General features: G+C 44.1%; 1 protein-coding gene across 7 annotated transcripts in view; it reads left to right on the plus strand.

Moving 5' to 3' along the window:
* The window catches only part of ZNF827 (zinc finger protein 827), a 169169-nt gene that overhangs the window by 22209 nt on the left and 124110 nt on the right, over positions 1 to 22850 (plus strand). For all 7 annotated transcript variants that reach the window (XR_009354147.1, XM_059176105.1, XM_059176119.1 and 4 more), the window contains exons 2-3: positions 8394 to 9446; positions 18753 to 18925. Coding sequence is in view for 6 of the 7 variants with exons in the window: in XM_059176105.1 (XP_059032088.1) it covers positions 8394 to 9446; positions 18753 to 18925 (1226 nt within the window). In the remaining variant the exon portion in view is untranslated. The remainder of the gene's footprint in view (positions 1 to 8393; positions 9447 to 18752; positions 18926 to 22850) is intronic.

The following is a 22850-nucleotide window of genomic DNA, read 5'->3' on the forward strand; positions in this document are numbered from 1 at the left end:
TTTCTGATAGTGATGATAGTAACAAGGGTAGCCACCCTTTACTGAGCTCTTGACACTGGGCTAGGTACTTCTCATAGATCCTTGCTTCCCCACATAGGGTGCGTGTTTCTCCAGAGTGGGTGGGAATCCAGAGAGACGTGGTGCATCCCTGCAGAGAAGAAATTTTCCTTGGAGGCTTGTGAGCTACACCGCTGTAGTAGTTAGTAAGAACAAGCACAGCCACAGTATAGAGCAGAATACGGGATTCACTTGAAATGCTGAGCCAAGAGTCGAAAGAAATTTGGGGTCTCCTGGAGGGGACTTCAGCTTCATCATTTCCCTGGGCGGTTGTTCTGTGTTCTTGGCCGCTAGGGAGACTGGTGCAAAAGTTTGCAAAACACACTCTTTTCCCTATTTCATGTTTGACTCACATGAGAAAAATAGGATTATCACTTGTAATTTTGAAAACCGTTCTCATTTTCAGTACTGACAAGTGCTGCCTTTCTGACTGTTAAGCACATTCTTTCTCCTCATTCATACGTTTGACAAAGAGTTAACTGAGCACCTACTCCGTGCTCCGTACCATTCTAAGTGATGAGCACACGGCAGCGAACAGAATGAAGCCTGCTGTCTCGTGGAGCTTTTATTCTAATAAACAGTGATGTTGGACGGGAGACCCGAGGAACGAAAGGAGTCAGCCCTGTGGCTAATTGGGGGAAATTTGCTATTTATTTATTATTTATTAGCAAGGCAGAGCAGTAGGAGATGAGGCGTGATATAGATTTCTAAAAGCTTACTGCGGCTGCTGGCTGAGCAGAGGGGGCAAGAACCGGAAGTAAGGAGGCCCACTGGAAGGATACTGCCATAGTCCCGGTGAGGGATGGCAGTGCTGTACGTCAGGGTGGGAACGGTAGACATGCTGAGAAGTGGCAAGATTGGGGATGTATATGGAAAGTAGAACCGACAGAATCTGCAAATGAATTTGATGACGGGTGTAAGAGAAAGGGAAGAGTCAAGGCAGGCTGCGGGGGTTTTTGTTCAAAGCAATCATGGGGATAGAGGAGTTGCCGTTTGTGTTGAGATGGGCAGGGTTTTTTTTTTCTTTGTTTTTTAAAGATTTTATGTATTTATTTGCCAGAGAGAGAGAGAGAGAGAGAGAGAGAGAGAGAACATAAGCAGGGGGAGGCAGAGGGAGGAGGAGGCTCCCCACTGAGCAGAGAGCCTGATGCTGGACTTGATCCCAGGACGCTGGGATCATGACCTGAGCCAAAGGCAGATGCTTAACCTACTGAGCCACCCGGGTGTCCCCAGAGATGGGCAGTTTGATGGAGGAGGTTGGGTAGCTCCTGGGTCACTGGAAGATCTGGCAACTTTATATAAGGATACTGAAACCCACTCAGATATGTTGGCACCTCCCTTTGAAGATAAGGAGTGATGTGTTCATTTGTGTTACCTTTGTTTCACTCGTGGACATTTACAATAATACTTAGAAAATACTGCTGTGTGCAAGATGTGCGGCTTGACCCACGGGGCCTCTTGGTGCTCTCTCAGTCTGTGGGCTCTTACCCTCTCCAGACTTCCTCCCATTTTCCTTGTGCCCTCATGGCACCTTTTCCCCGGCTGCACTGGTGACAGGAGTCTGGTTGTCTTCTCTACCCTGGCAGTTTTAAATAACTACCAGTTCTTAACTTTTCCTCTTGGCATTGCTGGCAGCAGTTGGGTACCCTGGGCATTGCATTATTTTGCTAACTGTGATCCCTGAGGTTCTGGCCCAAGGGCCAGTTGCCCACCCATGTGTTTTACTCATACCATGGTCTTGGACCCCCGAACCTTTGAGAGGTCTCTTAGTGTGGGGGACGTGCTGAAACTCTCAGGCTTCAAAGGGACAGTGTAAAAATTGGCAGGTTAGGACCGGCCTAAATGAGGGTATGTTTTCTGCTTCAGATCATCAGATTGGTTCAGAATAGCCTGATGTGCAGCGTGCCAGACCTTTATTAAACATTACAGAGGTCACCATTCTTGTCTTCCTAGTGCCTCTTCCCTCTTTTTCTTCTGTCACTCACGTTAAGCCAATTGTAGAAGCCTCCTTCTGGCTTCCATGTTAAGTCCAGAGAGCGGAACCTGACATCCAGCGGGCTCATCCGAGGGGAAGGACCTTTCTCTAGGTGGTAGGTGATTAAAAGTGAAAACCCAGAACCTGTGCAGCCAGGTTTTCAGCCTCCAGGGGAAGGTGGCCTCAGAGGAGGAGACTAACCTCTGAGAAAGAGACGAGAAGCAATGAGAGAGAGAGCGCGTGCGCGTGAGCTCTGATGTTGACATTCTCCCAGATGCTAGCTCCATTGGGTCCCTCTCTGGGTTTGGTACAGGGGCTGAGAGTCTCACCTGTCACTTCATGCAGTGCTAGTGGTCACTACAACCACAACGGCCCTGATCCTCTGGGCAGAGCATCAAGCAGGAATACAAAAATGACCCAACTCGTGGTCCCACCTCAGGCATTCATAATCTAAAATGGTCTGATTTCAAAAGGAGTGGGTACGATAAGAAAATTGGTAAAAATCTGCCCTTTAACAAATCAGTAGATGGTCTGTTTCTGAAATGTGAAGAATTAAGAATATAAAAACCGTTCTATGAGGTTAGTTTCGCTAACGCATGTCACCCAAATATTAGCTGAGTCCGTGACAGGGCTATTTGCTGTCTGATGGTTTCATAAGAGCAAGCCGTCCCCTATGTGAATTTCTGGTGTCATCTGCTAAAATCATCTTCATCCCTTCAAGCTCCATTTCCAAAGCACCATTGGGGTTGTTTTATGCATCCACAGCTCTTGCTCGCTTTGTGCTTTGGGTGCTTGGGCAGCCCTCGCTCCCTGATGATTACAAGCCTTTGGGCAAGAGCCTGCTATACCCTGAGGTTCCCAGTTGCAGAGAACAGCTCCTTGAACAGAGTAGATGCTCAGGAAATGTTTGTAGAATTAAGTCAGTTATTAGCTTTGGCTCTGTTCGTAGCTTCTATACAGAGCTCCTCAAACTACTTTTTTTACACACCACTTTTGTATAAAATTGCATGGGAAAGTTGGTTGTATGATTTGAGGTTGGTATTACAGGTCCAAGTGATTAACAGCACTAGGGATACGTGACCTTAAAATTAAATATAGATATTTAGCTATCGATGTGTGCTGGCTGGAAAGGAAGGGCCCTTGGAAGATTCTTAGATGAAAATGAGCCAGACGGTTAGTTGGTAGGTACCAGTGAACACACCTGTTACCACAAGAAGGTGTTGACTGCCAGAGGACTGACTCTGAGTCAACGCCATCCCAGGCGAATTCTGAGAATTTAAACCTTGTACTCTTCAAACGCTGCTGGTTAGATTCGCAATGGACCAACTGGTGGGATGGGTTCAGGGTAGATTTAGAAACGGGGCTTTTAGATTTCCATCTCCACTTACTTTAACCTCAGCCAAAAGGCATGAAAATTAATAGGTGCCTCTTTTTTGCATTTCCCCCCCTCTTTTCGTCCCCTTCTTTCTGATCGAGGATTGATTTGAGTATTTGTCCAATTAAATGCATCTGATTAAAAACTGTCAAACTGAAAAGGAAGTGAGCTGAAAAAAAAATGCAGCAGGAGTTGTGAATATCGAGTTACCGATTTTCTGCTTGAGAACTGAATTATAAATAAATGTGTTAGGTAGTGGAATTTTGTTTTGTTTTCCCCACAGGAGAAATATTCACCACATGGAAACAAAATTTATTCAGCATATTTTCGTTCCGTAATTGTACCATTTCTATTCTTAATTCTTTGAGTTTATGATTTAAAGTGAAAAACACCCAAACAGACTGTTGTGTAAAATTGACAGGAATGAGTGTGAACCTGGCTGTCAGAGACATAGGTTGTTGTAAAATTAGCAATGGAAATAGCTTCCTATTCTGGAGGTTAAAAATAATGTATTTAGAAGGAAGTTATTTACATTGGCCGTTTGGAGGCTTCCCCCGGAGCCTTAGTAGGGAAAGCTGTGAACTGCACAGTCGGTGTGCGCAGGAAGTGTTTCCGGGACCGCCGGCGGCGTGTGGGGTGCTCAGCTGTGAGGGGCCATGATGCCGAGCCCATGACAGACAGGAAAATGGAGCTGTTTCGCTGCCCAGGGGCTTTTCGAAGGGTGAAAGGAGTCAAAAGCCAAGCCCAACTTGTTTCAAAAGTGTGTGGTGTCCCACAAAGTGTAGGGATGCTTTGTTTCGAGCTTCTCCAAGTGAGACCATCTTTCCTCTAGAAGGTACTAGAAGTTCCTGCCCACCCCACCAAAGGGGAGCTCCCTGCAGCTGGACCAGTGCAGCCTTCAAGGACATCTCCTGCTGGAAATCGGATGTGAAATACAGAGCAGCCCAGCAGGGGGAAGAGAATTCGTATTTGTGGGAGAAAAGCCTCGTTGCTGCTGTTTTGTGAACTGAGAGAGTGTGTGTTTGAGCCTCTTAGGATGGTTTGCAACCTGTGCCCGTCTCTGCTTCTCTTGCATTCATTTCTCTGAACACCTCCCCCACTTTTTGCTTGACTTCAGGTGATGCCAAAATAATTTAAAAAATGTTTCTCTTCGGGTTTCTGGTCTAGCTCCTCCTAGGCCGTGCATTAGCATTATTTGGTCATTTATTACTTGAATAACTTCAATTTTAGTAGCAGCGTCTTCAGGAAGGCAATTAATAGAGTATTATCAGTTTTAAATGGACCGGAGTTTCCTTGCAGCCCAGAAGAGAGTGTCTCTCGGCCATGTCCACAAAGAACCGAGGATTCGATGGTTGAGAAATATCCAGGTATTTCAGAGGATGGAAACTGGTCTGTTTAAAGAAATGCTTTGTTTGCCTGTTTGGAGCTTCTGTTTTTGAAAGAATTGGGAACGTTGCCAGAAATGGGATCTCCTTATCACTGTTTGATAGGATTAGAGCCTGAATGGCCGACTCCAGCTTTTGATGCGCTCACCACCTCAGAACGTTTGGAAGGGGAATGTTCTTGCTCACGGAGGCTGTGGCGGGGGTAGGAAATTCAGCTTTGTCTTTGGGGCTTTGCCCCGTTGATGTGCTGAATCCTTGAGGCATGTGAATCAGTTTTTGACCAGGGCAACAAAGAAGCTGCAGGGAGGGAATGGAGAGATTAGAGTATGGGAATAATGGATACTTACCTCTTAATGGTGTATCTCAAGATAAGGGCTGAATACCGTCCTTATCTATGGGAATTCTCTTGGTCCCCTCTGTTTCAAGAGAGTGGAAGGATGCATGACCGGGCTGGGAGGGCCGCTGCTCCAAGTTCACCAGAAGTTGCTATTCAGGGGCATCTGGCAGATGGCTCAGTGAGGCTGTGCAGAGAAGCACTGGCCAGGTGTTGTGAGATTTGGGTTCTTGATTCTAGTATTAGCAGTAGGTAGCCATGTGTCTTTGTTCCCAGCAGGTAGCCCCTCAGAGTATTTAACAGTCTCCGTGAAATGACAAGCCTTGGCCAAGTGGTTATGATTTTTTGTGGTTCTAAAAACCCTGGCTTTATGTACCTTGTTCTCCGGCACTTACCACATTGGTTCTAGACCAGTCTTGACTCTCTGGAGCTACTCTCGTATGACAAAACTATAACCCAGAACTATTTACTTTTGAATCATTTATTTTCCTATGTTCTTTGAGTGAGTGTCAATAAAGATCAGAGAAAGAGACTCTTGGAGGAGATAGTCACCTGTTCTTAGTGTAGTGATTTTTAAATCCTTTACTTTTCTTACTATTTACAGGACAGTTCCCATGTGATTTTTCTGAAGGATGGGATATTTAAACTGAAATCAGGAAAGGTGGTTTGCCAAAGGAACTTGAAATTAGCCCTCTTGTTGAAATTGATGTTGACTGCTTGGTGTTTGGTAAAAAGCATCTCTTCGGGAAGCCACTGGGAGACGAGTAGTTCAGGGTCCTGCCGGTTGGAGCAAAGATGAAAAATGTTGAAATCGAGTGGGAAGAAGGAAATGTGGCAAATCACAAGGAACCAGACTGTTTTTAACAGAGAAAATTCAATTTTATCTGCCTTTTTCCAGCAAATTCCATTTGATATTTTACATTTTCTTGATAATTTAATAAAGCACCTCAGGAAGGAGTTGCAGAACTTTAGCTTAGGGAAAGAGAATTTGTCATTTGTGACATTTCTTCTCTAAATAGCACGGGAAGATCAATGTATTAGCTTGTAGCTCATGCATTACTAGTTCTAGCTACTTCTGTTCAGAAAAGAAACAGCATGTTATAGAGCAAAACTTGGCACAATGCGGAGTTTGGGCTCAGTCCCTGAACGTTCATTGAACTCTCCTGGGTCCACGCATTGTGCTAGCCACAGTGAGGGATGTGCGGGTGATACAGCTCCTATCTGGAACACCACCACTTACCTTCTAGAAGATGCCCTGATAATAGGTAATTTAGAATGATACAGAATTAATAGAAACAAAACACGGGAACGTGGGCTCTGCATTCAGAAGATGCACAGAGTCTGGCTGCTTCTCACCGCTGGCAGTCCCCTTGAGCTGAACTTCACACTGTCCTCCTTCCCCTGGGTTCCAGCCTCGTAGCTGGTCTTCCCGCTTCCACCCTTGGGCCTACAGCCTCTTTTCCACACAGCAGCCAGAAGAGGCCTTTGAAAATCCAAGTCACATCCTATCAAAGCCCTCTGTGGTTCCCAGTTTCACCAGGTGCAAAAGACCTTTCAGCAGTTTACAGCGTTGCACAGGTCTGCCTGGCCTTGCTGCCTCTCCACACACTCCCACCCACCCTCACTCTCCCCCATCCCTCTTTCTTTCTCATGGTATTTCTCTGACTTCTTCTCCTCCTGCTCTGACCCTTACGTTCCACTCAGCCCACACTGGCCCCCTTACTGTGTCCCGAACACACCCGGCGTGACCCCACATCAGGGACTTTACAGAGACTCCCTGTGCCTGGAGCGTTCTCCCAGAGGTAGAACAGCTGCCCGAACAATTGCTCACTTCTTCCATCTTTGCTCGGATGTCCCTACCTCCACAAAGCCCCTGTCTGAGCATCTCATTTAAGATCAAAACTCCCCTCCTCCTCATTACCCCCAAACCTCCTTGTCCTGCTACGTATCTTTTTCCATAGCACTCATCATGCTCTGGCTTACTCTATGACTCTGTGACTCACTAGTTTTTAAGTTTTCTGTGACATCTATCTTCTTCCACTGGGATGTCAGCTTCAAGAAGGCTGGATCTTTGTTTTGTTCAATGGGGTCCAATCTAGAATGATCTAGAACAATGCCTGGCAGGCTGTAGGTACTTCACAATTATTGGTTGGATAAGTGAATGAACGAATGAGAAGGAGAGATTCATTTTGAGAGTTCATAGAGAATCACAAGGAAGAAACTTTTGAGGTGGGAAGTTGAAGGATAAATAGGCTGGTTTTCTGGGGGAAACAAGGACATGCCCGATAGGAGGACTGTCTTGAGCCAAGGTAGAAAAATGACAGACCTCCCGGTGCTCTTGGCGTGACAGGAAGTCCTGACTGAGCAGGGCTTGGGGTGGTGGTGGTGGGTAGATCGTTAAAGGGGACTCTTAGTAGAGTAAGGGAACAAATTCCTAATCATTGCCTGTGTCAGGATGGCAGGCATGCTGGTAATTGCAAGCCAGGGCTCTCAAAGAAGTGACGTGCATGACCTGGGCAACATCGTCACTTGAAGGAATCAGTAATGTGAATGGTGTTTGCTCACGGGGTCTGATTTTCGTAGAGAACTTGAGCATCTGCAGATCACAGTCACGTGCTTTATGGTTTAAACTTCCTAACAACTGGGTGAAGTTGCAATATATAACAGCAGGTATTATTTACATTTTGGGGTGAACTTTTCAAAAAAAAAAAATTCAGTTGCGTCTTCTGTCAAACCAGCTGAGCGATTTGCCTGAGGTCATGGAATCAGAAGGCGGGGAAGCGAGCTTCCCACTGTCTTGTACCTCACAGACAACAGTTTCCCACCCTGCCAGGCTGCCTCTCTCTAACTGTGATGGGACACTAAAGGGATCATGTTGGTGTTTTTTTTCACAAGGGAGCAAACTTCTCTCCGTTTCTCCCACCACTGAGAATAGCAGCCTCTCCATGCAGTTCCTTTTTTACCAGATGCATTTTTCTCCCCACCCTCCCTCTCCCTTTCAGCTTGTCTGCTGTAATTATAGAAAGATGAATATGTTTCGTAGGTGGGTGTGTTTTTACCTTTGCCTGTTTAGTATTTTACCTTCTTCCAGGCGAATGCCAAGACTGTCTGACTCAGCACCTGACATTCTAGTAAGGTTGTTGCTGTCTTTCTTGTGGTTCTTGCGGGGGGAGGGGAAGAGGAGGCATGTCGTCAACTCGGTCTGAATGTCTTCAGACTTACTCGGCGCTCACTCGGGAGTAAACCTGATCTTCTTAATTCCCCCAGATGTTAGTAGGCTGGAAGAGGCGGAGGGAGAGCTCAGTGAAGGAGAGCACTGGTATGGAAACTCTTCAGAGACTCCGTCAGAAGCATCCTATGGAGAAGTTCAGGAGAACTATAAGTTGTCTCTGGAGGACCGGATCCGGGAGCAGTCCACTTCCCCCGACACCTCCTTGGGCAGCGCGACCCCCAGCAGTCACACGTTGGAGCTGGTGGGACTTGACGGTGAGGTCCTGCGAGACTCACTGCAGTGTCAAGACCACCTCTCCCCTGGCGTGTCGTCTTTGTGTGAAGATGACCCCCCGGGCTCCACGAAGCCCTTGAGCAGCAACCTGAGGCGGCTGCTGGAGGCCGGCTCCCTCAAACTCGATGCCACAGCCACGGCCAATGGCAGGGTGGAGTCCCCGGTAAACGTGGGCTCGAATCTCTCCTTTTCCCCACCGTCCCACCATGCCCAACAGCTCAGTGTTCTTGCCAGGAAGTTGGCTGAGAAGCAGGAACAGAATGACCAATACACTCCAAGTAACCGTTTTCTATGGAATCAAGGTAAGTGGTTGTCCAACTCAACCACCACCTGCGGCTTGTCCCCGGATTCAGCCATCCTAAAACTGAAAGCTGCAGCCAATGCCGTTCTGCAGGACAAATCTCTCACCAGGACTGAGGAGACCATGCGATTCGAGTCCTTTTCCTCCCCTTTTAGCTCCCAGTCTGCCAGTTCCACCTTGGCAGCCTTATCCAAGAAAGTCAGTGAGAGAAGCTTGACTCCTGGTCAGGAGCACCCGCCTCCCGCCAGCTCCTTCCTTTCCCTGGCTTCCATGACCTCCTCGGCCGCCCTTCTGAAAGAGGTGGCCGCAAGGGCTGCGGGGAGTCTTCTGGCTGAGAAATCGTCACTGGTGCCTGAGGACCCTCTACCGCCACCGCCTTCCGACAAGAAGCAAGAAAAAGTCACCCCGCCCCCTCCGCCACCGCCCCCACCGCCTCCGCCACCACCGCCACAGTCCTTGGAGTTATTGTTACTCCCCGTTCCTAAGGGAAGAGTTTCTAAACCCTCCAATTCAGGTATGGAATCTTTTATTTCAACCATCGTGTAAGGTTTTTTTCTTTTTCTTTTCCTTTTTTCACTGTAAATTGCCATGTCTTCTTCCCTGCTTTCTTCGGTTGGGCTTCCCGTCTGATCTGAGGCAGGAATAAAAAAGCAGGAGCACAAGAAAATACTTTAAGTAAGCAGTGTAGTGGGCTTTCATGTATGTATTATACAAAGACTTCACAAATAGCTTCATTTTTGAAAGGTAATGAATAATCTTAGAGACGTGCAGTACTCCTCCCTTTCATATAAATGATCTTTTTTTTTTCTTACCAAGTGCAGGCTAGGTCCATACGAGACATATTTAATGGGAGAAGATCAAAGCATCTTTGTCATGGAGTGCATGGCATCATTGAACATAGGGGGAGAAAAAAAACCCGCTGCTTTTGAAACAGTGGACAAGGGAGAGCCCACCCTCCTGCTGCCTCCCATCACAAATGGACTTTTGTATACAGTAACTACTCTGCCCTAATTTATCACACTATACACTTTTATGTTAGCATTTTTGTTATTTATTTGTGCAGAATTTAAGCCTTTCCCACTTATCCTGTTCTTCTGTAATTTCTTGTCATATAAGAACTGTAAAAAATATTGTCATTCAGACATAATCAAAGCATTTCCTGCAAATGCTTTTTTTTTTTTTTAATTCAAATCCAATCAGATTCTGAAGGAATGTGCATGTGGAAAATTTGAATCATAAGTTTTTTTGTGTGTGTGAGGGCAGTCTTTCCAAAGGAGAAGTCGCTTGTCTTGTGGAGCCTTGACATTCACAAGTTGTTCATCCGAGGGAGGGATTTAGTCACTTGTGTTCTCACAGTGGAAGCATCACTTCTTGTACCGGTTTGTTTTTAAATTGTGTGTATGATAAATTCACGGTACTGGGATGGATGTATGGAGCTTCAGATGTCTCCCAAGGATATCCTGTCAGACTGGAACAGGAAGTAGGCTATGTGTGTCCTCGTCAGTATAAACACTGCCGTTGTGTGTGTCTAGCCAACTTTGGATTATTTGCAGCCACATTGATGAAGAGTGCTTAGAATGGCAAATAATTGAACCATCGCAGCTAGCATCAATTTGACGCACTTATGACAAATTTCCATTCAAATTGCTGAGTGGGCTATATGCGGTAATTCTAATTATTTTAAAACTTGTGTAAACAGCAGAATAGAACTAGGAAAATGGATATCTGGAACTTTTATGACTCTGAATGATCCAAACCATTCACTCCAGAGTTTCTGAAGTGTCCATAAAATCCTAAAATGTTTACCAATTCTGAGTTTCATGTCTCCTCACTTCTTACCTGCCATCTGGTGAGATAAAGAGAGGAATGGCTAAAATTAGGAAACCAGGAGAAGAGCAAAGGAAGCTGGGTAATTTTGCAATGGAATAAATCACTCCTCATTTAGAGAAATTTCATTTACGTGTAGCAGCAGAAAGAGAAGCATGGCTATATGTAACATGTAATTTTATAAATATTCTTCATACATGGTTGTTGAATTAATGTGTTTATGATGTTTACACTATAAATTCATGTGGACATAAGTTACTTGGAAAAGGTTATACAAAATTAATAATCAGTGTTAGTTGACTGAAGACTCAGAAAGAGGTAACTGATAAAACTGTGGCTCCTGATGTAAATTGTAGCAGCTCTATCACTGTGAAGTGTCTTGGGTATAATGAACAGTAGAGGTGAAGTGTAATTTTTTTTTTCTACTCAAGTGCTTAGATGCATGTAAAGTTGTAAAAGAGGTCATGAACTTCCAGTGCACAGGAGACTTTTTGCCTGTTTTATTGTAGGATATACACTCAAGGGAAAAGATCTCTTCCCTTTATGGTTTAAATGCATTTAATTCACACCAACATCTCAAAGAGCTTCTAAGCAGAATTTTACATGGACCTACCAACAATCATTTTTTTCTTTTCCTTTTGCTAAATATTTCTACTGCCAAAACCCTGACTATTTTAATCGACGAGTATTCACAAATTGAAAGATGGGGGGAAAGGAACTACTCCCTTGATTGAGTCTCTGCAACCCCCTGCGGACTGACTGGTACCCTGAGGCCCCTGTTCTCCACGTGCCCCTCGGCACCATCCAAGCGCTGCTGAAGCAGCCCCACTTGACGAGTCACTCATTGTGTAAAGCTCACACACGCGGGAACAGCGCTGTGAGGACAGACACGAGGGCTCTTGACATAGTCCCTTGAAAAATGTTCCGTGTGTCCATGGGACGCATCCTAAATTCCAGTTCTGTGTCTGACCGTGTGGGTTGGCGGTTGGGGAAGGGGAGTCTCTGTAGCAAGTCTAGGTTAAAACCTGTCGTCCCTTCATGGCATGCTGGCTAGGTGTCCGGTTACAGAGGAGTGGATGAACTATTCCATTCTGTTATTTGTCTTCGTTTTGTGGAGAGATGGTTTGGTTGCTCTTACCAATTTTTGAATCTGAGGAGTGGAAGGGAAAGGTGGGTCTTCTCCATCTGCCCTCTGCCCCCCTGCTTCCCTTTCTATACACTGTACTGTTGGTTTTAGGGCAATCCAGGGCTAGATTCAGAGGTAATTTGAATCTAGATGTCATTCTTTACCAAGAAAGCATTCTGAGAATGTGGTGAGAGCTGTCACCCATGTTTCTGAACATTTCTCTCTCTGTTATTTTGTTTTTCTTTTTTTTTTTTCTTTACCTTAGAAAGAAATCTTAGTTGAATTCACAATAGATAGGTAGGCTGGCTTCTTGCAGCAGGGAAGGGTGTGTGTTGCCTATTATTCATTTAAATAAACAAATAATAGCCTGCAAAAAAAGATCCTTAAAGATAACAACACACCATCCTGGTTTCAAGCCGTGCTTATATTTAAAACTGTTTCCCAAAATGTTGCAAAAAGGGCATAGAAAGTAGATTCTGGAGTTACAAAGAGAGATGTGCTAGAAAAGTCAATCCTGTATTGAGTAATTTAGACACCAGCATTTCTTTGACCTTCTTCAGGTCAAGGGAAGTCCAAACCATGGGGGGAAAAAAAAAGTGTCTTTTAGGTCTGACCTTATTCCTCTTTTTTGAACAGGATTCAGTTGTTGCCAGGTCATGGTGTATTTAATTCCTTTAAAGAGCCCACCACTCAGTAGCCTTTCCCCCCTGCAAGAGAGACGTGACACTTGAGGAGGAGGTTTCTTTCATGTGACCCCGCGCCCCAGCACATGCTGCACTGTTCCTCTGAAAGGGGACACGGGAGAGAGAAGATTATGTCCGTTTGCTATAAAGATAAATGTCACACATTGACTCAATTCTCTTTGAAGCTACTGTTGGTTGCCTCTCAGAATAAAATAAATGGTTTTTATTTTAAAGACAAAGTTTCTTATAAACGGCCACCAAGATTCCCAGGATGCCAGACTCCTAGTTAAAAGAAATAACAAGGAGAGTTTTGGAGAGAGGGTTTCCAAAACATCTTATTTTACTGAATAAAATTTAAATATGCTTAGAAGAAAGCTGGTGTCATACCACTGAAGGCTAAGAATAGTTCCTGGGTCAATAGAGAGAGAAACGTTCTGGGTACTGTTTTCTTTCGTATTTATGTGATGTTATTAAAATTTATTGCAAAGCCCTAGAAAGTCCAGAAAGTGAGGTAACCTCCTCCTCTACTCCCATTAGGTCCATGGTTTTTAGAGCCATAATCTGGGAATGATCACAAGACAGGAACTTGCTTAGAAAATTCAAGATTTTTAATCAAGATTCTTTTTAATCAAGATTCAGAACTATCTGTCACTGACCTCAATTATATTTCCCCAGCGCTTTAAACTCAGACTGCTTCTAGTCTTGATAATCCGAATATCTAAAACTTCTTAGTTTTCTTGAATACTTAGCAATCGTTACAATATGCATTAGTAACATGCAAGTCAATAACAGCAGATAAAACCAGTGATATTCATTGCCAGCATAGTTTTTTACACCTGGAAGTAGCATTTGAGAGACATGCCCATGCAATTCTATTAAAAGATATTAATTCCGTTTATATTGTTAGAAAGGAGGATAGGTCATCCTGCACAGATGTGCACTGGTGGGTTGGTAGACCTGGAGTGGAGTTGGTGATGAGGGTTATGCATACCTAGGGTCACCTGGCATCTTGAATTCCTTTGATGTGTTTGGTAAGATGTGTATGCAGATGCTACCCACAAACTACTTGCAAATTAGCTCGATTTTCTGCAGATTGCCACATAGGATCTAAGAAAGAAAAGTTTGGTTTCAAGGCATACAAAACAGTTGCATTGGTTTTAAAAATACCTACCTTGAGTTAAAGCAAGTCATTAATGAAAGCCTCCATGATATTTTTCCCCCAATATGTGTTGTTATTGCTTTACGAATTATATGTAACAACAGCGTAGAACACCAAACCAGAAGTGAATATATTGGCTCTAATCCCAACCCTGCCACTAACTAGCAGAGGGATTTTAAGCCTACACCTCAGTTCATCTTCTCATCTATCGACTGAGCTAGTTGGGAATTATCTCCAAGATTCCTTCCTGTGTTAAGATTCCTTGCTTTTCCTTTCGTATTCTTGAACTCTGTCAACTCGAACACATTTTTTTTTCCTATATTTTGCATTAATTGTCTTGCTTCTTAAAATTCACCCTCAACTCTCCCACAAGATTATGTCTGCCTTGGGCAGATCTTGTCCGTTGTAAATAGTTTAAACACTCACCATTATACCTTACTAATGGTGTAGTCATACTGCATGCATTTTAAATATCAGCCGCTCCGAATTCGTTTTGGAAATAAGTAAGATCTAAGTACATGAACATCTCTCCACACCCATTCATTTGAGACATGTATTGGCGTGCTACGTGAAAAGCATGCACTCTTGGGCTGACATTTCGTCTCCTGGGACTTGCTGGCAGCTTCCTGTACCTTTTTCTTCCATTTCCAGCACTCATTTCACTTTTTGATACTTTCTTGACCCAGCCCTCTCCAATTGCTCTCATTACAGCCCAACAATTGATTGACTTGTGTATCATACCTAGCACTGTCTGGGTGCTGGAGACACACAGGTAAAGACCTCTAGCCTTGCCCCAGCCAATCCCCGCCCCCCTCTTCCTCCCTTTCTGTCTGTTCCGCCTCTCTTCATTGTTGAGCTGAATTTTACCATCAGAGTTCTGCCTCGGCTGAGCTGGATCCTACCTGCGTAGCATAGTGGACTCCTGCTCCGTTATTTTCTTCAGGCTTCTGTGACAAACCACCCTTTTGGGCCAGGCCCTGAGCTCTGTATTTATGTGATGTCAGTTCTTTAAATTTACGTCTACTCTCCTGGTGAGTTTCCTGCTTTGGAAGGTACGACTAGAGCCTGTCATCCCTACTGCTATTGCAACAGCTACTACCAGTAGCTTTCCTTTACTGTGTGACAGGCATTTTACACACATTTATTATCTCTCTTATTCCAATCATACTGTTGTCTGTAAGGAGAATGTGTTTCTCCAAAGAGGCAAAGTAGCAACTATCCATGCTACGGGGTCTGTTAGCATTTGGTGGGATTTAGTTTTGTTTGTGGTGATATTAACCAGCTAGTGATATATTTAGGGGAATTTGCTTATGAGACAGTGGTAAACTAGGTGAAATAATGAACATTTCGATCCTACCGCCCTAAGAATGTGTGGTACAGTCTGAGGAAGTGGTCATATTTCCTTAGGCTCTAAATTTGAGTGAAATTTACAGCTGTCAGTTCCTTGAAAATAGTTTGGCATCCAAACTAGAATACATCCTTACTTCCTCCCTTAGACAGGGAGGGCATCCTATTAAAATATCAAAAAATATTTAATAAATAAAAATGCAGACGTTACCGGGGAGGTTAATGGCCAACTTTGAAAATCGATCATTGTATTATGGTTATTTTTATCATTTGGCTTCTGTCTTCTTCCTTTCCTCCCAGGATTAGTTAAAAATTTCAAACCGTTCTAATAGTCTAGCACTTTGACACATATTTTGTTGTCAGTTTCTCTTCATTATGACTATTCTAATTTTTTCCCCAGTCAATCCAAGGACATCCTAATTTGTACACAATATGTGTGTCTTTTGGTATTAATTAAAACTAGGGAAGCATAGCTCCAAAATAAAATAGATTTATATGAAATGCTAATATGCAGGATTTAATGTAGTGTACTCTGTAATACACACTAGGGGTGGGCAGTGTCAGAAAAAATAAGGAAGCTATTGGTCATATTAAGCAAAGTAGGGTGTCCAGGGGGCCCTGGCCATGTTCCTTTTGTCAGTTAATGTCTTTTTATTGCCTTCCTGTGATGGGTCATGAAACCTCAGGTCAGTGGAGGACATCTCCATTTTTCTCTGCTCTCCCAGACAATTCTGTAAAATTAGGCAGTTTGTGGGTTAGATACTGGGAAAAATGGGTATTAGCAGCAGCCTGTTTGTATATGTCTTTCTTACTATTTTGATGTTCTTACAACCCCAAATGGACATCATTATCATTTTTTTCCCTCTGGTTTATGACAATCATCTCACCTAGAGGCCTGGTTCAGCCTTTTCTCTCAAATCTGTTGTTCAGTGTGTAGTCTTTGTGATCAAGATACCAGAGTGGAAGAAACGACAATGAAGGACAGAAAATGAGAGGCCACATTAGGGATAGGACTCCAGGTCAGCAGAGGCAATCAACAAAAAACAGCAGGAAAGCGAAAAGCAGGTTTAAAAAAAAAAAAACAAAAAACAAAAAACCTCCGAAAAACAAAACCAAGCACAAGCATGTTTATAGGCCTCTACAAAGTGTGCTTGTCCTAGAGTGAAAGAACCCTCAATCCCATCCATCCCCCAATCAGAAAAGGAAATGCTTGTGACAGAAAAATTTCCAGACTTGAAGGCATATTTTTAGCAGATTCTTTTTCAGGTTGCTTGGTTAGGGTAAACAATATTGCTTATTATACCTGTCAGAGTAAAACAGAATTTTTGGAATGCCCTATGCGTATTCCAGAACGCTTCTAGTTCCATCCATGGTAAGTGGTCTTTTGCATACAGAGACTCCGTTGACTTGATGAATAAATAATAAGATGATTTTAAAGTTTACACATGAGAATATACCCTTTTAAAATTATAAAAGTAATGTGGGCATGAAAAAAAAATCTAGTGTGTGTAGAAGAATCTAAAATAAAAACAAAAGTTTCCCTTTCCTTTTAATTCACAGTTCTTCAAAGGGAACTGCTTAATGGTTTCTGGGGTGTGCTTCTGCACCATTTTCATACAAATAAGAGGATATCATTTTTTTGTTTGTTTCATTTACTCATCCCATTCTTTCTACTCCCTGTTTTTGCCCAAGCATTTAAAACCAAGCCCCAGATCTGATACCCATTGCCTGTATTACCTTGTATACTATCCCCACCAGAGAACAACTTGGGAAAAAAAAAATAATAATAACCACAGTGACTCTTACCACATCGAACGGGATCAACAATGATTTCATGATTTTATGGAACGCCTGGGTTACAATCAGTGTTCCTTCAGTTATCTCGGAAGTGTCTTTTTGTAATTGCTTTGTTTGAGTTAGGATCAAAATCAGCTTCACACCTTGTATTTGTTTGGTGTGTCTCTATAACCGGGTCCTTTTCCCTAGCACCATTTCCTTGAAGAGACTGTCATCTGTCCTGTAGAATTTCCCATGTTGTGTATTTGGCTGATTCTGTCCCCTTGGGCATGTGGGTTTACCGTGTTGTTACTATTTTTTTTTTTTTAAGATTTTGTTTATTTATTTGAGAGAGAGGCAGTGAGAAAGAGCATGAGCGAGGAGAAGGTCAGAGGGAGAAGCAGACTCCCCATGGAGCTGGGAGCCCGATGCGGGACTCGATCCCGGGACTCCGGGATCATGACCTGAGCCCTAGGCAGTCGTCCAAAAAACTGAGCCACCTAGGCGTCCCGTGTTGTTACTATTTTAACCATCTGTATTTCTGGTAAACTTCTAGCTAATTAGAGGCTTGATTACATTTTTTGTAGGAATATTTCATAGCTGGCCTATCAGAAGGTCTGCAATGTCTATCCCCTCTCAGTGTTGTTAAACTCCATGAGTGGCTTTAGGTGTTGTCAGCTTGATCCATCCTTTATAAAGTTTCCTGTCAACCTGTCACCTCACTGTATTAGCAACCATTGATTCTCATTTTTTAGAAAACAAAAATAGAATCAGCCTAGACCTATAGATTCCTATCTCGCTTTATCCACTAACTCTTAAATCTTGGACCTGTTCCTATGTCAGCATCTACAGATCTAGTTCGTGTTAAAGAATGGCTTCATATATTTTATTTTGTGAGTATATTTCGACTTATTTAATCAGTTTGGAAATATTTCGATCCCTCATCTTTCTGATGAAGAAAGGAAAGTCTGAATCTTCAACTCTCTTTATTTTAATTTTCTGTGTCCCCTGCTTGCAGAAGCTAGTGTGGCACTGAGCTATGGAACATGGTAGACCAGAGGGGTAGTAACACGGTGTCCCCATGGAGAGCCTTTTCTGGGGGCAGGGAGGAGGACGTTATTTTAGCTTTCCTAAAAAATGGAAGCATTTGTGACTGCCCTGTTGTAGCTCTTCCCCAGGCGGGTGGTGGGGCCCAGGGCAGAGGAAGGTGGTGGATCTTGTTAGTGACAACCAGAGGAATAGAAATAAGTGGGCGAAAAACCCCGACCTCAAGACCCGTTGATGGTCAGATTGGCAGTAGCGTTTGCACAAGACATAACTAAACAAGCCAACGGTGGGATCCTAAAATTGGTCTCCCCTGGAGTTCGGTTGGTGAGGTTTATGATGGCTGTTTAGTTTTCAGTGCAGTGCCGTGCATCATTGCCTGTCCCATTTGATTTGTCTTTATTTCTTGCTGTTTCCTAAGTTTAGGAATTCAGATATGGCCTCATATCTGATACGGTCTGGTGGTTTCCTTCAGGAAAACAAAGCCCCCGAAGTCAAGTTTTTCTGGGCTGAACGAGGCCAGACCAGGCAAAGCCCCTTTGCAGATGCCTTCCTAGGTCGAGGGGGGAGGGGGAAGGGGAGCGGTGGGATGGCTTTTGAAAGTAAGACCGTCACATGGCAGCATGGTCAGATTTTGAAAGATGGAACCTACATGGAAATATCGAGATGCACGTGGTGGGTTCCTACTTGAAGAAAAGCAGTGATAAAACTTCCTTGTGGGTCAAGTCTTGGAATTGCCCAGGAGAAACCCCACATCCTTTTTAGTGCTTTTTCTATTAACGATGCATGTGAATTAGTGCTGGCTGCAGTATACCTTTTTGTTTTCCTCAATTTTTCTCTCTTTCTCCCTCTTGCAAGCCTCCGAAGAGGAAAGCGGAAAGCCTTTCCAGTGTCCGATATGTGGTTTGGTTATCAAAAGGAAGAGTTACTGGAAGCGGCACATGGTAATCCACACAGGTTTAAAAAGTCATCAGTGTCCGCTCTGTCCATTCCGGTGTGCTCGCAAGGACAATCTCAAATCCCACATGAAGGTAAGCCACCTGCGGACGGGCCTCACGGAGAGGCAGGCACAGCCCGAGCTCTTGCACACGGTCCAGTGCAGGAGGCCTCTAGGCAAGAGAGGGGCCCTTGGTGGAGCTTAGGGAATGCAGTGCTCATTGTCCCCATGTCAGGCAGCACCAAAGAAGCAGGTGGCAAAGCTTTTCCTTGGTAATGCTATTTCCTTCCTTTTTAAAGTCAAAAAGAAGCTTCTCAAAAAAAAAAAAAAAAAAAAAAAAAAGAAAAAGAAAAAGAAAAAAGAAGCTTCTCTATCCAAAGAGTAGACATAAAGTAGGGCCCTTTCCTATTGGGGAGCAGCAGCCTACGTTGGCCTTGCATGGCAACGCATGCTTTGGGCGCTCGGAGGAAGACTTGGGGAAGAGCAAGGAGCAGGAAAGACCAGTACAAGCCAGCCTGTTGGACCCATGCTCCGAAGAGGGGTCTACCCTCTTCTGCTGGCGCTTTACTCTCCAGCTTACAGACCCACAGGAACACTCAGAGGCTTCTTGTAGGAGGGGTGAGGACCTTGAAAGACAACTGGACTCTAGCTTTTGCCCTGTGTGAGGCATGGGGGACTATTCCTGGCAAGACTGGGTCTGTCTGTGGGCTGTCTGTGTGTGTGCTGTCCTAATTCCCAGGATCACACTTACCAAACATCTAAGGACATTGGTTTCAGTGTCTTATTAAAAACAACTGCCTTTCCCTCTTATGTGAGATGGAGAAAACTTAGTCACCTCGAAGTCTTTCTGGCAGACCCCATTACTAATACAGGCTTTCTCTGAAATTCAAAGAAGAAAATCACGAGATCAAAAGAGCATGGGCTCTTGAATTTGATAGGCCTGCATCTAAATCTTATTGTGCAGCTTAGTAGCTAAGTGGCCTTGAGCAAATGAACTTTAGGCTCTCAATTTTCTCATCTGTTCAATAAGAATGATAATATTTGTCTGGAAGAGTTGTCACGGATATTTAAGGGGATAATGTTAGCAAAGTATCTGACATAGGAAATGTTCAATAGTAGTTATTTAATTTCGATAATTGTCTTTGAACACCTTTATTTTCCCACTGATATTTTCAGTAAGGCTTGGCTGTCGACATTGTTTATAACGTTGTTACTTTCCTGCCATAAGAAGCGTAGTGTATGTACGTACTTAAGATATTTCCTTTTTTCCCCAAAACCTTGTAGCCTAATCCCTCTCACTAGATCAGTGATCACTGTTTAGAATTGTAGCTCTAAAAAAGTGATATCAGACAGAACCTCTCCTGATTTTAGGAGCTGGCTTAGAAGATGAAAAAGAAAAATTAAATCCATGGTATAATTGGTATTCTGTCCTTTTCTCCCGGAAGTCGCTTGCCCTTCGTCTTCAGAATCCATTGAACCAGGAGTTCTGGTCGGTTGGATTTTACTGAGCCTACTTAGTTTTTCCATTCCCCTCCTCATCCTCTAAGGCCTCTTCCCAAAGCAAAATCTCGTCTTTTACACCTGCAAAGTGGATTTCATTAGCAGGATAAGACTTCCAAAGGGAACGCCTTTAAAACTAAAATTTGTTTTCGTTACTGTGTCCTACGCTGTGTTTAGAAATCAGGTCTGGCAAATTTAAAGCTTCAGTGAGCAGAAAACTTGCATCTAGCCTGACACCTTGTAAGCTTGGTTTCAGCTCAGGGTCACATAAAACAACCTATTTATAAACCCATGGAAAAAAAGCCGGGTTTTCAATAGCAGGAACTACTGACCCTGAAACTACAGGGAGATGAGTTGGGTGCCTTGATGATACAGATGGTCGGCCATGACAGTGTTACAGATGAGAGCTGCCAGGGCTTTGCGGGTCGCGGGGTCTCAGAATGCTTTCAGAACAAATCAATAACCAGTACAATAAAGCAGTTGTGTGAAATTACTACTTTATTCAAACTCATGGTGTCCTAACCTGTTGAGCTACGACTCGAGCTTTTGATAAGGGAAGTGTGAGAAAGGCTCATGCAAGTTTAATTTTATCAAATGGTGTACTCTTTCTTTTCTCTATTCTGCACCTCCCCGGTGGGCCATTTTCTTTCCTTCGTCAAAGAATTCACGCTTTTGTTTTGATTTGACGTGCTTTAATTTTGAGACATTTCGTAAACAGAGTCTACGTAGCAGCAGAGTGGCGGTGGTCTTGGGAATAGGTACTCCTGCTGCATTCACCAGAGACTGAAAATATGAATGGATTTTCTACAATGGTTCCAGCCTGTGAAGTGGGGGCCATGTCGCCTGTAGATTAGGATCTCCCACTGCGTGCGGTCGGAAAGACCTCAGTCACAATCTCAGTTCCACGACTTTTAGTAGCTGTAAGACTTTGGGCGAATCATTTAACCTCTCCTAGCCTTCGCTTCCACTCCTGGAGATAATCATCCGATCTGTCGCCCGGAGTCTGGAGTCATTAGAAGGGTTAAATGAGATAATGGACATAAAGCAACTGAATACAGTGCCCAGCATGGAGCCTACTCAGGAAATGTAGCTAACCGGATCATTATCAGCCAAGAGTTCTCAGAGTTAGAATTTACATTTGGAAATAAAGTAATGCCATGGGATAAAAAATTAGTCTAAATTTTATTGCCTTTTTCTTTTTGTGATGAGTCTTCAATGGTGACAGTTTAGGAATACCGGTAAATGGCAAGAATATAAAATTGACCCTCGATCCCGTCACACAGAAATAACCATTGTTGCCATTCTAACGTTATGTCCTTCCATATTGACGCTATGGACTTCGGACAAATTGGGATTCGACTTCATTTGTTCAATAAGGGCAGTATTTACCGTGTTCCCACTCGGTGCTGGGCACTGTACTTTTTTTTTTAAACCTGCCTTTCCTCCTTTGTATATTTCGCCAACGTTTTTATGGGCAGCTGAGGATGGAGCTTGTAAATGCCTCCAGCTTCCTCACGGTTATCTTAGATTTCCATTAAGCCTTTTACAACTTCCCTGGATGAGTGAGCCTATAGGACTTAAATATGAAATTCATAAGCCTAGATTGAACAGAAGAGGTGAGGACTGCTAGAATAAAGCTCAGTGGAAGAGTAATGGCAAGAAACCGGGCAAGGGTCGGAGCACGGGGTCTTGCCATTTAGGGAGCTGTGACTCCTGAGGAAGCCCCTTCCCTGCCCTGCGCTGTTCCCTGGAGGGGTTGGGGAGCAGGTGTGTGCCAGAGATTCCTCATGTTCCTCCCACTGCCACCGGGAGATGGATCTCACGGGGTAACAACGCCTTCTATCCCAGTCCCCACCTGGCCCCCATAGGTGCTCTGGGTGCAGGGTGACCGGTCCTTCAGCTTGTCTCTATGTGGCCCGGGAAGAATGATACGCTTTAGACAAACGTTTCTTCACATTAGCGGACTTAGAGGGATTTAAAAGCCAACGTCAGGATACAAAGATTAGAAATCATCACAGAAAGTTTCTGTCAGGACAGAAGGGAAGAAGCAGCCGCAAGAGGATAGAGAGAATACTTCTCTCAAAGGCCCAGAATGACATCTCGCCCCTTTGGGAAGGGGCAGCTCCAATAAAATGACAAGTGTGAGAGTCACCACCACGGCCCCGGTTCCTCCTTTAAACCGACGCTGATTTTTCCACAACTAAATACAGCAAAGCCAGGATCTGGTGGAAAAGAAGACACGTAAAAATAGTGGCGCACGGACTCGTCTCAGTCCAGGGCTCCCTTTCGTCTTTAGAACTTGGGCTCGCTCTCTGTCCTTTTCCTTCTTCCAGAAGCTGCTTCCGGAGCTTCTGTTCTTGGATCAGCTCCTCTCCTCTCCCGGGTCAATGGATGTAAGGACACTTCTGAAACGGAATCTGCCCCACCGCCCGGCTCCCGGGACGGCGGGTTCCGGGAGTGCTCCAGGCAACACCTGTCAGGGTCCTGTGGGGCTGCGACCTGAGCCCCCAAGGTGCCCG

This window comes from Mustela lutreola, chromosome 1, assembly GCF_030435805.1.
Source record: "Mustela lutreola isolate mMusLut2 chromosome 1, mMusLut2.pri, whole genome shotgun sequence".
Lineage (NCBI taxonomy): Eukaryota > Metazoa > Chordata > Mammalia > Carnivora > Mustelidae > Mustela > Mustela lutreola.